This window comes from Mauremys reevesii, linkage group 9 (assembly GCF_016161935.1).
Source record: "Mauremys reevesii isolate NIE-2019 linkage group 9, ASM1616193v1, whole genome shotgun sequence".
In the NCBI taxonomy this organism is placed as follows: domain Eukaryota; kingdom Metazoa; phylum Chordata; order Testudines; family Geoemydidae; genus Mauremys; species Mauremys reevesii.
Genome location: NC_052631.1, coordinates 48,048,263 through 48,064,351, shown reverse-complemented (window position 1 = coordinate 48,064,351; position 16,089 = coordinate 48,048,263). Strand labels below are relative to the sequence as shown.

The following is a 16,089-nucleotide window of genomic DNA, read 5'->3' as shown; positions in this document are numbered from 1 at the left end:
TACAGCCAGTCAACTGAAGAGTTCAGAATTCCAACAATATGGACGGGAAGTTCTTCTCCATCCACAATAAGACTCTGTGGGTTAATGCTGCCTTGCTCTTTCTTATCTCTATTGTTGATATTTGCCACAGTAAGAAGGGTATAAAGTCATGAAAATCCTAAATTTTCTTTTCAGTGTTAATATAGTCCATGCATAGCACATCCTGAATGGCAAAATGAACAAAAAAAATCTAAGATATATTCAGAATATGATCCCAGTCCTCATCTGCCTGTGAAAAAAAGTCTTTCAGATTAAGGATGCACGCCACCTGGTTAATCAAAGTAGATAGGTCATATCTCAAAGAGCCTGGGTTACAAAGAATCCAACTCTCCTCTGGATGAGATTTCCACCCATTCATATATCATCCTAAATATGACCTATACATCAATATGAGGGCACAGAGCTAATAGGTGAGGAAAATACTTTCTCCTTTTAGAAAATAAGCAGGTTACTGAAGAAGAGAAAATAACTGTGTGCGGTCAACCAGAGAGCCACCCGGGGGGTTGAACCCTCTTTCCAACTGTTGCTATCCTCTGTAGACCACCATTTTTTTCCACTGCTAATTGTGTGTAATAAGCAACTAAACAATCTAAACTGAGAGCAACTGAGCTGAAGTTGAAGTTGATGTCACCATGGGTACCAGAGGAGAAGACTATAGAGAAATGGACAGACAAAGCCATCTCAAAAGCAATGACAACGTTCTCTCTCTCTCTCCCCCTGTAAATTACTGCCAGGCACCTGTAGCACTGTAATTAACAGTCAGTGATGACAGGAAGCCTTTCCAGGGGGTTAGTTCTTCCAGCAGCTTGTGGCTGTTGGTGTCACTCAGCCTGCATCACACTCTGGCAGTGATCAAAAAATAGTGTCTCAGATCTAGAATTGCTGCTTTCCCTGACAGGGAGAGCACGATGGAATGTCATGCAGAAGATTAGGGGAAAGCAGCAGTGAAGGAGCGCCCATCCCCCAACTTACAACTTCAACAAGTATACGTATCTTAGGGTTCTAAGGTTTAATATGCCAGCCCAAAATCAATATAAAGAGATCGCATCAGCAAATGGAAATTGGGAGGGAGGGAGGAAGAGATCAAACGGACAGAATATAACCATTTTGAAGAAAGCTGCCCAGCAAGTTTTGAAAACTAGCTGAGGAATCTAGCTGCTGGAAGCGGCATGAGCCGAGGGACTTACTGGCCGCCACTTCCAGCAGCTCCCATTGGCCTGGAACAGCGATCTGTGGCCAGTGGGAGCCACAAACGGCCGGACCTGCGGACGGGGCAGGTAAACACACCGGCCCGGCCTGCCTTTCCCTACACAAGCGGCGACCCCTGTTTGAGAAACCCTGGTCTAAGTATCACTAGTTTAACTATTCCATTCCAGCCAAAACAAGCAGAAAGTGAGATCCTGAGTCCCTGGAGTCATCCAGAGCCTACAAAGGGTAACCCACTCTCTCCTGCTGTTATCTACTAACAGATTAATAGAATTGGGCCTTTTTTATATTTATTTATTTTGGACAAGTGAAAGAACAAAGACACCTAGCGCAGGGGTTCTCAACCCTGAGGCCCCCACAACATGCTATAAAAACTCCATAGCCTAGCTGTGCCACAACACTGTTTTTCTGCATATAAAAGCCAGGGCCGGCGTTAGGGGATAGCAAGCAAGGCAATTGCCCGGGATCCCACGCAACAGGGGGCACCGCAAAGCTAAGTTGCTCAGGCTTTGGCTTCAGCCCCAGGTGGTAGGGCTTGGGGCCCAGGCTGCAGTCCCGTGCGGCGGGGCTTAGGTTTTCTGTCCTGGGCCCTAGCGAGTCTTACACCAGCCATGCTTGGCGGTCCCCTTGAAACCTGCTCGCGGCCCACTAGGGGCCCCCGGACCCGTGGTTGAGAACCACTGACCTAGTGTATGCTCACAAAGAAGATGGGGTGGCAGGTGAGATCCTACAAGGGCTGCCACTCCCACACCAATGGAGAAAGTCTGAGGGTGGGGCAGGATAATTGCCTTATCCCAGATAGCTCGAAAGGGAATTTGAGACAGACAGGATTGGTGTCCTATCCCCAAATGAGTCGTCTTTGGGGTTATGTGAAGGCAAATGAAGCCTAAGAAAAAATCCTCTCTTCAATTTTCAAAACTTAATTCCTAGAGGAAAGGAAAAAAGGAAAAAGTTAAGGTACACCTGCACACAGGGCTTCTGGTTTAAAAAAAAATTAAATTTGGGAAGTACTAGAAATGGACAGTCAGAGATATATAAATATATACCCACCTTGATTAATAACTCCTGTCTCCTTTTTTGCTAGTTGATGAGTCATACCAATCTCTGTGAGCATTTGTACTCTTTAGAATGGGGACGGGAAAAGAGAGAGAGAAGGCTCTCGACAAACAAACTTTAACTGGAATAATTCCATGAAGTACACAAAAATACTACAACTACCTGACTAAACCATGCATGAGGAGTGTTGACCCAAGGTCTCCTGCATGTTTAGCAGCACTCACACTGAAATATACATTGTATGACTGTCAGTTTAGATTTATTTTAAATCACTTTTTTCCACGGTACCTCGACATCCTGAACACTGGATAAAGAAGTTGATTAAATCCAGAAGTGCTATATCCCTGTCTTGCTTATATGATTCAATCCAGTCGTCCACCACAGACTGTCAAGAAAAAAAGAAAACGTATCAAATACTCTTAAAAAGATTTATAAATGCAAATGACTTTTCAGAACAATCTTTTCAGAAAGTAATTTTATAACTGAGAATGTACTTCACACAACTGTGTGAGTACAAATTCAGAAATCAATAGGCCTTCCCTTAGCTGGTGGAGACAGAACAAATACTGCTAGAGCCCCGGTCTACATGCATTGTTTTCTAGTGTTAAACTAGGATAAATAGTTAGCTGCTCAAAGGCAAATTAATTAAAAAACCAAAACTGTGCTTGAGGTATTTATTCAATCTAACAAGTTTGTTGAGAACAGAAGCATTCTGTCTTATTTCAGAACTCCATCAAGAAAACATTTTCAGCAGGGTAACATTCTCTGGGGATAAGCATCTCATTTATTTTGCAAGATGGAAGTCTTCTAATGTTGGTAATGGTCAATGAGTCATGGGTCACAATTTTAAAATAGAGTATATGATTTGATTAAACAGTTGATGATGGGAAACATTCTCAACTAAAAAATAATAGGTGGGACTTTTTTATGCTGATTGTGGCTGAAAACCGAAGAGCCACCTATACCATTGCAACAAAAAACTGAGCCATGGTCTCTCAGAACTCGAGTGGTGACCACGGTATTGAGGAGACACTTTTACATTACTCATAATGAGGTGTACAAAGCCTGCCATCAACAGTTATGATAACAGGGACGGGGACAGACAAGTAGACAAGGGACAAGAACTGTTTGACATCTATCATATGCTAGGTCACCATGATGAAGAGCAGGCTCAGCTGCTTGATAAGTTAAGGCACTGAATGAACACTGCCCATTAGGGGAAGAGGGTAATCAAGAAGTGAGAGAGAGCGTATGGCACAGACACAAAACCAGCTAGAAAGTGTGTAAAGACACACACTAGAGATGTCTTCAGCTTTCCCCATACACCAACTTAATCCTAAAAACCTAATGCTGCTACTCTATAATTGCTGGGGCAGGAGGGGAGATGTTACATGGTATTACAGCAGCTGAGGCAGGCAAGGAAAATGGTAGAGGCAGAGACAAATGAAAAAAGCACCAACTTCTCTGAAGGAGCAAGAAGAGGGTATGAGGTTCTTCTAGACCCCACTACCATGAAATCACTATCTTTTGAGGGAAGTAAAATAGGTGAGGGTTCCTCCCATATCCAAACACCATCACCCCCTTAACTCAGAGAACATTACTAAAACCCTTAGTTTCCTTAGTTCCAAAGATAAATAGCATAGCAAAACAAACAATTACACACATTTTTAATTGACTAAAATGTTACTATGTTTGTTTATTTAACGTGAAAAAACACCCCCCAAGTGCAGCAAGTTTCAGAGCTGTAAAGCACCAGTGTAAACAGTGCACCAGTGCTGGTAGCCACGCCTCTAATGGGTGTGGGTTTTTTAAAGAGTGCTGGGAGAGCTCTCTTGGTCTTGAGAGCATCTCCTGGCAATGAGTTCCATATGTTGACTGCCTTGTGTGAAGAAGTACTTACGTTTGTTTTAAACCTGCTGCCTACCAATTTCACTGGGAGACACCTGTGTAAAGGAGTAAATGATACTTCCTTATTCACTTTATCCACACCATTCTGATTTTATAGACCTCTATCATACTCCACCCTCCCAACCCCTCACCAGTCCTCTTTTTTCTAAGATGGACAGCCCCATTCTTTTTAGTCTCCTCATACAGATACTGTTTCATACCCCTAATTATTTTTGTTGCCTTTCTCTCTGTACTTTTTCAAATTCTAACATATCTTGTTTGAGATGGGGAGACCAGAACTGCACACAGTATTCCAGATAAGGGTTACCATGGATTTATATAGTGCCATGATGATCTTTTCAGTCTTATTTTCTATCCCTTCCCAAAGGTTCCTAACTTTGTTAGCTTTCTTGACTGAGCAGATGTTTCCAGAGAACTATCCACAATGACTCCAAGATCTCTTTCTTCAGTGATAACAGCTAATTTAGAACCTCATTATTTTGAATGTATAGTTGGGATGTTCTCCAATGTGCATTATCAACACTAAATTTCATCTGCCATTTTGTTCCCCAGTCACCCAGTTTTGTGAGATCCCTTTGTAACTCTTCGCAGTCTGCTTTGAATTTAACTATCTTGAGTAATTTTGTATCATTTGCAGACTTTGCCTCCCCATTGTCAACCCCTTTTTCCAAATCATTTATGAATACATTTAACAGCACTGGTCTCAGCGCAGATCCTTGGGGGACATCACTATTTATCTCTTTCCACCGTGAAAACTGAGCATTTAGTCCTGCCTTTTGTTCAAACAGTTACTTATCCACAAGAGAGTCCTCCCTCTTATCCCATGACAGCTTACTTTGTTTAAGAACCTTTGATGAGGGACCTTGTCAAAGGCTTTCTGAAAGTTCAAGTACACTGTATCCACTGGATCACACTTCTCCACATGTTTGTTGACCTTCTCAAAGAATTCTAATAGGCTGATGAGGCATGATTTCCCTTAACAAAAGTCAAGTTGACTCTTCCCCAATATAATGTGTTCATCTCTAGGTCTGATAATTCTGTTCTTTACTACAGTTTCAACCAATTAGCTTTGTACTGAAGTTAGATTTACTGGCCTGTAATTGCCAGGATTGCCTCAAGAGACTTTTTTTTTAAAATGGTGTCACGTTAGCTACCCTCCAATCATCTGGTAAAGAGATTGATTTAAGTAGTAAGTTACACACCACAGTTGTTAGTTCTGCAGTTTCATATTTGAGTTCCTTAAGAACAGCTGGGTGAATGCTATACATTCCTGATAACTTACTACAGTTTAATTTATAAATTTGTTCCAACACCTCCTCTACTGATACCTCAATCTGCAACAGTTCCTCAGTTTTGTCACCAAAAAGAACCGCTCAGGTGTGGGAATCTCCCTCACATCCTCTGCAGTGAAGACGGATGCAAAGAACTCATTTAGCTTCTTCTCACTTCCCTGGTCTTCCTTGAGTGCTCCTTTCGTACTTCAATTATCCAGTGACCCCACTGATTGGTTGGCAGGTTTCCTGCATCTGGTGTACTTAAACTTTTTGTAGTTAGTTTTTGTGTATTTTGGTAGTTGCTCTTCAAATTATTTTTTGGCCTTTTATACTTGACTTGCTAGAATTTATGCTCATTTCTATTTTCCTTCATTGGATTTGACCTCCAATTTTTAAACAACTTTTTTTGGTCTCTACCTGGTTCACTCTGTTTAGCCATGGTGCCTTTTTTTTTTTTTGTTCTCTTGCTTTTTTTTTTTTTTTAATATGGGAGTATACAATTACTTTGAGTCTCTATTATGGCACTATTCATAGATATACACCAAAGAATTATCAGTGAAAAAAATCTTCTATTCCTTCTCATGCAAGGGGATATTGAATTCCTATCAGAGAAAATAACTTATAGGTAAGATTAAAACACTCTGTCTGATGCATGCCTAGCCAGCCATTTAAAAAACCTGCCCAACAGAGTGTGGCAAAAATGGAACATCCTAGCATAATATGGCAGTTAAATGCACCCTTAATGAACTGACTGAAGTGCCTCTCCCTTTGAAGAGTAAGAACCTCAATCTGGTCCTAAATCATATGGAGATATGTTGTAGCGAGCAGCCCAGACTGAAAATCTTCTCGATTTTGCCAAGTAAGTAGTCCTAGTGGAGCATGCTGAAGGCGGCACGCAAGCTGATTTTCAGTGGCACTCACACTGCCCGGGTCCTGGCCACTGGTCCAGGGGGCTCTGCATTTTAATTTAATTTTAAATGAAGCTTCTTAAAAATTTAAAAAACCTTATTTACTTTACATACAACAATAGTTTAGTTGCATATCATAGACTTATAGAAAGAGACCTTCTAAAAACATTAAAATGTATTACTGGAATGCGAAAGCTTAAATTAGAGTGAATAGATGAAGACTCGGCACATCACTTCTGAAAGGTTGCCGACCCCTGGTCTAGAAAGACGTGATTAGGTTTATTTCTGTTTATTTCTTATTGGCTTGTGAACTCTGTGCTAACCCCAAATGCTTTTTCTTTTGCTTGTAACCTTTAAGCTGGACTTCAAGAAGGTTATTCTTGATGTTTAAATTTTGTAAATGGGTTTTTTAAATCTAGCAAAAGTCTAAGTTCCAGATGTATTTTCTTTCTTTTTGTTTTTAATAAAATTTACCTTTTTTAAGAACAGGATTGGATTTTTGGTGTCCTAAGAGGTTTGTGCATATGTTGTTAAATTAGCTAGTAGCAACATCTGATTTCCGTTGGTTTTCTCTCTCAGCTCTTCACTGGAGGGGGGTGAAAGGGCTTGAGGGTACCCCACAGGAAGGAATTCCCAAGTGCACCTTTCTGGTGTCAAAGGGTTTTTTTTTTTTTGCATTTGGGTGGTGGCAGCATCTACCTATCCAAGGTCAGAGAGAAACTGTAAACTTGGGAGTTTAATACAAGCCTGGAATGGCCAATATTAATTTTTAGAATCCTTGCATGCCCCCACCTTCTGCATTCAAAGTGCCAGAGTGGGGAATCATCCTTGACAGTAGTCCTAGTGGAGCTTTTTCTACTGTTAATTGAAGTGTTCTGAACACCACAAGAATAAATCTTTTCCAGAGGATTTAGCCACTCAACAGCCACGTCATGAGATGAAGGCCGTGAGGCTTTGACTCAAGAGATCCCATTCCGATGATAATAGTAGAGGAGGTTAAACCAAAAGCCTCAGAAGGTCAGAAAACCAGTGTTGCCTCAGCCACTCCAGAGCTAGTAGGATGATCATTGTGTGGTCCTGCTTTAGTTTTTGTATTACCTCGGGATGAGTGGAATCTGTGGAAGTGCATATAGTACCCAATTTCCTGTCTCCCCTGTCCACCCGCCTTTGGTAACAGGAATGCATCAGTGAGAGAACCAGGATTCTAACTTGCCCTGGCACAGAACTGATGGCATTTTCTGTTTTTCTTTGTTGCAAAACAGGTCTGCACAGGGGATTCCCTGTCTCTAGAAAATCAACCTCACTATGTTGCTTTTCTCATGGATCACCCATGATCCTCCAGGAACTTTCTGCTGAAATGGTCTGCAAGAGTACTCTGTACTCCTGAAAGAGGAGAGGCCTTGAGTTTAATCCTTTTCTGAATACATAGCTTACTGGATCTGGAACCACCCTGCTTGTTCTGACAGAACATTGCTGTGATATTGTCTGTTAGAATCTGGATTGTTAAACTCTTGATGTAAAGTAAAAGGGTCTGGCATGCCTGCTGCATGGCCTTAGCTCCAGCACATTTACATGCAGCGTTGACTCCTGAGCTGATTATAGTGCTTGAGCCTGCATTCCCTGTAGATGTGCATCCTACCCTAAGTTAGATGCATTCTAACCAGTTTTCAGTGGAAGGGGAAGAGAGAATGGCAACCCTTTGCATGCACTGATTGAGTTCTTCCACCAATCTCAGAACAGAACCCTGGCAATTTTGTGAATCAGCATGCCCAGAGAATGTTTGCTTGGGCAACAGACTCACTTCAGCAAAGCCTGCATGCATCGCAGCTGATGTCTGGCAGGCTGAGTCAGATACACACAGGAAGCCATATGTCCCAACCACCAGAGACAAATCCTCAGTGTTGTCCTTGGATGGGACTGCATGCTGTTGCAGAAATCTAGAATAGATTAAAGCCTGTCCCTCCTCCAATGAACTCAATTATTTGTACTCAGGACAGAACTGATTTGTCCTAGTTTATTAATCAGCCCAGCTGAACAAACAGGGAGTGAGTTTACTGCACATTATCCTCCATTTCTTGACTGAACTGGCCATAGGTCAAACAGCTGGTGGGTATTTCTGTATTTCCAGATACAGAAATACCTGCCAATTCTCCTGAGGTGAGCCACTTATAACTGACACGCACTTGATGAAGACCCTTGGAGCCAAGGACAGACCAAAGGGGAAGACAGTATATTGGTAGTGGAGACCTGTCACTATCTACCTCAGATACTCCCTGTGGCTCGATTAGATGCCCACATGATTTGCAATCCTGCAAATCAAGACCAGCACATAAGTCATCAGGATCCAAGGAAGGAATAATGGAAGCAAGGGATACCATCTGAAATTTCATTTTGTTGATAAACATGTTTAGCTTTTGCAAATCTAGGACGGTCCTCAGACCTTGGGCATAAAGAAGTACTGAGAGTAGAAATCCCTCCCCCTAGGTTGAAGGGGCAATTTCTCTATAGTTCAGACAAAGAAGAATCTGCACCTCTTGAAGTGCAGACTCATGAGAGTGGTCGCTGAAAAGTAGATAGCAGTAAGACGGACTGAAATTAAATCATGTAACCTAGGTTCACAGTTCTCAGAACTCACTGATCCAACAAAATGGCACAACTTGTTTCCAATGGAAGTGACTGGGAGGAAAGCAGTCATATAGGCTGCTTTGGAACAGATGAGCGTTTGTGTGATGTGTCCAAAGTAGTAGGAGTTGGTGGCCTTCTGAGTTTTAAGATGCCCCTGAGACTTATCAGCCTGTCTGGAAGTGTACTAAAGTTGTCTATACAGAGATCTGTATTGCCTCCTCTGTAAGGCTGCTGTACAGAACCCAAGAGAATGTAGTGATGCTTGAGAATCCTTGAGAAAATGCAACGCTTCATCAGTCTTGTCACAGAAGAAATTGCATCCCTCAAAAACTAGTTCTTCAAGAGTCTGTTGTATTTCTGTAGGGATCCGAGACATCTAAAGCCAAGAGGCTCTACGCTTTGTGACAGATGTCACCACTGCCCCAGAAGCTGTGTCACCAGCAAAAAGTGCTGCCTGAAGAGAAGTCCTTGCAACAAAATGGCCCTCCATAACAAAGGAATTAAACTCTTCTCAAACATCCAATGGGAGATTGTCAATAAATACTGTCCTGAAATCCCAGTTTAAAAGGTCATATTTTGAAAGTAATGCATGGTAGTTAAACACATACATTTGAAGAGAGTTTATCCCTTGCCCAAACAATAGCAGTATCTTCGGCAACAACCATCACTGTTCTCATTCCAAAGACTATGACAATGCAGAATAGAAGCGGGGATAGTATGGCAACCATGCCTTACACCAGAAAATCTTAAAACCATTCTGTGTGTCTGCTCTCTATCCTAATGCAGCATGAAGACTTGTCATACAAGACATCAAATCAACAATCTTTGCTAGAATTCCATAGTGTGTCAAGATCTTCCAGAGTTCTTCTCTGTGGACACTAACAAATGCTTTTGTAAAATCAATGAAGTTTAAAATAATCTTCTGGGGGTATTCCAAGCTTTTCTCAATAAATCTTCTCAGGGAATGTAGGTAAGTTTGCTATTTCTTCACATCTCTCAACATATGTTAGTGGTTCTGGCTGGTTGAGCACAGCCTTGACATGTTTCATCCAATAGGCTTCTATGTTAAAAGTGTACTGTCTCAAGCTTTCACAATGCCTCAACAATTCAAGAACTGTGATGTCAATTGTTTGGATACTAGAAAAAGCTTTTTATAATCCCCTCTCGTGTACCTTCTCAGCTTCTCTTGCTTTGCTTTCCATCTATTCTCTCATCTCTTCTGCATGATCGTTTAACTTCCTTGTCTGTATTTGCATATTTTTGTTCTAGAATAGCTGGGATTGTATCTTGACACGATGGGAAGGCTTGAGAGCTAAGCTTGAGGGAGTGTAATTCTTTGTAGGGTCACCAAAGAAAGATAGGTCAAAGGGTAGAAGCCAGATTAAAGGCATTCCACCAATCTTCCTGGTAGGTTGTTAAGAGTCAGGCTAACAAACGTAAAAAATGCTGTTACAGAAACAAAAAACATAGGCAAGTGTCAAATTTGCAAATACGAACATCAACTGTGGAGAACTATAAAGCACTGGAAAGATGACAAGATAGTTCTGGCCAACTAGTAAATTCAGCCAACACTGTGATGATGGAGAATCAAAGCCACAAGGAAGCTTTCCATCTGAAACAGGCTATCTTCACAAGTAAAGTTGGAATGTTAAATCGCTTTGGAACACAGGTAAATTGCCATGAGTTATCAGAGAAATAAAAATATTTGGCCTAATTATACTTGAACTGAGTGAGATGAGATGGACTGGACAAGGCAAATTATCATCTGTGTGACTGTTTTCTATTCGGGAAGAGAGGATGATAAAACATCAGGAATAAGAAGGCTTATTATTGAGTAAAGAAGCTACTGAAAGAACGGGAACCTGTTAATTTCAGAATATTGACTGCTCACTGACGGTCCATGCAAAAGTCACAGTTGTTCAGTGGTAACAAATAATGAAAACTGATCAAAGACCGTTTTTATGAGAGACAGCAGAGTATCCTTGGCAATACCAAGAAATATGACATTCTTATCCTGATGGGAGATGTAAATGCACAGATTGTTCTGATAATACTGGACATAAACACATTATGAGCGGATATGGCATCCTAGGGCAGAATGAAAATGGCAAATGTTTTGTTGAACTCTGAACTATATAGTCTTTGCATTCGGGGAAACACTATTCTCACACAAGGACAGACAAACTGACATGGAGAGCAAATGATGTCTTCATCCAGCAGCAGCGTGACCACATTGCCATTAATAGGTGTAGGTGAAGATCACTGTTGGACCCCAGGGTGTATACAAGTGCTGATGTTGGAAGTGACCATCATCTTGTCACTGGGACAATCAAAATAAAACTAAAGATGACAACATCACTCAAGGCAGACAGTGTGCATAATAGTAGAAATGTAGCAGATGTGTCAGAAAAGGGGCATTTCAAGGTGCAACTCCCCAGTAGATTTGTAGAGTTAAAGACAGATGACATAGAAAACTAGAGTCTGAAGAAGACCTCTGTGTAAGCCTGAACGCTTGTCTCTCTCACTAACAGAAGTTGGTGTAACAAAAAATATTACCTCGTCCAGTTAGTCTCTCTAATGTCCTGGGACCAGCATGGCCACATCACCACTGCATAGAAGAAAAATGGTAGCTTTTCAAAGAAGCAAGTGTGGATGCAGCCAGGATTACAATAATGGTGAGAAGATATAAGACAGAAGAATGCCTCCAACCAAATGCATATAGGTTTTTGGAGAGAGAAACAAATTAAATAAGAGAATTCAACACACCCATGTTCCCATTGCCAATGTCCCACACCTCCTCTTCCACTCCCCCTAGTCCCCTTCCCCTCTCCATCACCTGATCAAACAAACCCTCCCTCTGTCTACTCTTCTACTCCTAATCATCCTCCCCTCCCAGAGAGCATTTGCCTGTATAGTTTATTTTCTTTTTTTAAAGTATTAGCACTTTCTGAATATTGTGCTGCTCACAGATTACATTTCTTCAAAATAAATATCCTCTTTGCTAGAGGTACATTGGTGCAATGTGCCTGTTTCTTTTTTTTTTAATTCAGATTTTTGCCCTGGGTTGGACTTTAACTCACAGTGGGTGACCTTGGATTCAATGAACGGGACATGCCCTAACAGCCACCCAGGTCCTGTGATAAAGAGGCAGTTCTCCAGTCAGCCCAAATTTGGATCACTATCAGAACCCTGCATCCCTATGAGGCATTCTTGGATTGTATTAATATCTGGTAACTGTACATTTTAGAGCACTTAGAAAAGTGAAGTTGAAACAGAAAACCAGTCTCAACCTTCACTATGGTAGAGCTTTAGCTCTCCTATAATAATGGTCACTTTTGGATTTAAAATCTATGAAAACCAGACCATGAAAAGGTTTGAGTAATTTTGGACATGCCCAATCAACAAAAACATGCAAAAAATATAGCTCTTTTTGAGATTTGTTAATTTCTTCCCTACTTCTCACAGATTGGTGAACCCCTTAAAAGACTAAAAACGATGAAGGATGGTGTCAGGAAATCCATCAGCTAAATGCTTTCAAACAGATCCAAAAGTGAGTGATTAACCATCTGATCCTGAAATATTATGGTATAATTTAATATAATGCTAGTGAATGCAGAATGGGTGCAGTATTATTACAAAATGATCAGTCAGTAGCACTTGCTTCCAGGACACACTTTCCAACAGAGCAAACCCATGCTCAAATACAGAAAGAATTCCTACTCACTGCTTTTCCATATACCAAGTTTGACCAGTATGTCCTGGGCCATGATCATATCCATGCAGAAACAGACAACAAACCTTTGGAATCAATATTCAAAAAGCTATTGTTAACAGTTCCAAACTATCTTGAAATAATATCAAAAATATCACTTGCATGTACAATGCAAAAGATCGTCTTTAATGTTCATCCTGATGTTCTGATTGTGCATACCTTTTGTCCACAGCATGAGTGCCAAAAGACAGTGAGAGCTTGACAGCCCTTGATTATGAAATCTTGTACATACACCAGGAGGCGGAGTTTCACCAGGAACATCAGCCAAGCAGAATTCTATTGCGTGACAGATAAGCAGGTGCCCCAGCTACAGACATACCCAAATGCACAGTCAATTTTAAGCATTTGGAACAGTCTGTAGGTCAGGATGACCAGACAGGGAGACATCTGCCCAGCCACTTAGATTTTCTTTGTCTAGCCAATATTCAATTCAAATATACTGACACTACAAAATGGTATTCTATATTAAGGCAGTAAGTAGGGTAAAGACCTAAAGATCTGAAATCCTGAAATGCTAGCTTTCATACACTACACTGAAGCCTGTTGGTGCTGAAGCATGTTTACATAAGGCCAAGATGTCCTGTGTTGGCCAAACATAACCAGTGAAGTCAAAGATTTCATACACCAGTGAAGTATCAGCAATGAATTCCTAGCAAATCACTCATGATCCACTAAATATTTGATCTACCACAGAGCAAGTCATACATGGACCTACAATATATTAGGAAATCAAGTATCCCTCCTAATCCTTGATTATAATTTCAGATTTTATTAAGAAAAAATCCCGTGCACACAAGAGCAGCTTCTACCACTTAATGCTATGAAGAATCAGTATAGAATCCCAGAAACTGTTGATACAGATAATGGGTCTCAGTGGGCCTGTAGGTAAATTTTCAGTTTGCAGCATAAGCAGGATTTGAACATATCACATCCTTTCTGCATCATAGCCAGTCTAATGGTAAAGCAGAAGCAGATCTCAAGATTGCCAAGTAGTTGCTAAAAAAGGCATACTGGCATGACAAAGACCCATGCACAGCATCACTTGACTGGAAAAAATACACCAACAGAAGGCATGGAGAGCAGGCCCGAATGGCATCTCATGTCACACCACATACAGGCTGTTACTTACAGAACAACTTTTGAACAAAGCTGCAGTGGAAAGGTTGAGAACACAAATTAAACAGCAATGACAACAAGCCAAATACTACTAGTACAGAAGTACCAAAATGCTCTTTGAACTCCACATAGAACAGTCAACATGAGTACAGGCAGTACCTAACAACAGAGACAACAGACGGGGCAGGAAATATTTGCAAAGAGCAGCACAAGGTAGAAATAGAAACAACTCTACCTTTGCAACTATAATTCCCTTAGAAGAATCAACAAAAATTTATCCTGAACAGAAGACACAAATGAATCCTACCACAGATCAAGATACAAGGAAAGTCTGCAATCAATGTGAAGTGAGTTCACTTGAGCTTCATGAGTTCACAAAGACAATGCCAGAAAAATCTAGGAGCACAGAAATCTCCTGAGGGCAAACAGCAACAGGAGGAAGGCCTGAAAATAAAACTACGTGAAGCAGAAGACCAGTAAAGTTGTTTTGTAATTTCAAAGACTATGTTATTAGTTAAAAAGATTCAGTTTCCATTATAGGAAGAGAGATATTACAGAGAGCTCGCTAAAAAAAAATAATACATCAATGCACATTTATATGTAGATAGAGTGCCATCTACCAACACAAGAATATGTAGTATTGTCTTAAAGTTGGTGGGTTCAATAATGTTACTGTTGTGCACTGCAAAGACCTGCACAGAAAGAGCCACTAACAAGAACTCTGTCCGTTCATAATGATTGCGTCACAAGCTCTACAAGAGAGCAGGGGCGGCTTTAGCTTTTTTGCCGCCTCAAGCACGGCAGGCAGGCTGCCTTCAGCGGCATGCCTGCGGGAGGTCCCCGGTCCCGCGGATTCAGCGGCTTGCCTGCGGGAGGTCCCGCGGCTTCGGCGTACCTGCCAACTAATTGCTGCCGAATCCACGGGACCGGCAGACCTCCCGCATGCACGCCGCCAAAGGCTGCCTCACTGCCACCCTCACAGGGACCGGCAGGGCATCCCCTGCGGCTTGCAGCCCCAGGCACACCCTTGCAGCACTGGTGCCGCCGCTGCAACAGAGACAAGGTGGGTGAGGTAATATCTTTTATTGAACCAATTTCTGTTGGTGAGAGAGAAGCTTTCAACCTTACATAGAGCTCTTCTTCAGGACTGTGTAAGCTTGAAAGCTTGTCCACCAACAGAAGTGGTCCAATAAAATTTATTACCTTATCCACCTTGTCTCTCTAATATCCCAGGAACACCACAGCTACAACAACACTGCATACATCAATCTCTACAAGTCAGTATGGAGGCCCTTGGGAGGAATGAAAGGGTAGAAAAGGCATATACAGATATAAGTCTGACCAGCTTTTAATCTTGGTTTCTGAAACACTGGTGAACGTGGTTTTTCTCGGTCTATACTTGCAACTAAACAAGTGTTAAGCATCATTTCAGCTCTATCTGTACTAACACCTATTGTCAGTAATGAGTCATTTTTTACTGTTGACTGGGGTAAAAATTTTACTTAAGTGCCTAAGCTACTACTGAAAATGGGACTTAGGAATTTCTGAAAATTTTGCCCCAGGCATTAGAGTAACATCACCCACACTACTACTTTCTTCATGTGCCCAGGGCTCCTGCTCTTTAAAAAGACCCCTCTTCCAACAAGCTCATAACACTTCCTTCACAATAAATAAATTCATTAAAATGCCACTTTCCCTAACTCAGTTCCTTCTGAATTGAATCCCAAAGTGTCACAACACACACACAAATTTCTCCTTTGAAATTTGCCAAGAACAGGCAGTACTGTTGGAGTCTGTGTTCCCACCACCTTTATATCTTGCTATAAGTGGATCCTATTCAGAACAGAAGCAATATAACTATTTCTTAAACAACTGAGTTCCACTCACAAAGGCACTCACCAAAAAAAAAAAAAAAAAATCTACAGCAGCAAAGCAGTCACATGTACCTTTTCTCTGGCTTCCATTTATATCAATGGCTCTCAGATAAACACCCAACACAGATCATATCATATATCTCCTACCTCATAATAAAACTGAAAACTAACTCCAAAATAACCTTGGAATCCTGCCAAAACAAAACTGAAAATGTATTGAAAATGAACAGAAGTGATAGCTCTGATGCAGTAAAACAAAATGAAGAAAATGCACCAGGAAGATTTCCATAGTTCTGTTATGAGAAAATTTG

General features: G+C 41.2%; 1 protein-coding gene across 3 annotated transcripts in view; it reads right to left on the bottom strand.

Annotated features, from left to right (window-relative positions):
• The window catches only part of STAG1 (stromal antigen 1), a 356,975-nt gene that overhangs the window by 250,552 nt on the left and 90,334 nt on the right, over positions 1-16,089 (bottom strand). For 2 of the 3 annotated variants that reach the window (XM_039487594.1, XM_039487595.1), the window contains one exon: positions 2,590-2,686. In XM_039487594.1, coding sequence (XP_039343528.1) covers positions 2,590-2,686 — 97 coding nt within the window. Of the gene's footprint in view, positions 1-2,589; positions 2,687-4,201; positions 4,245-16,089 lie in introns of all 3 variants that reach the window. The other variant, XM_039487599.1, reaches the window with a different exon arrangement.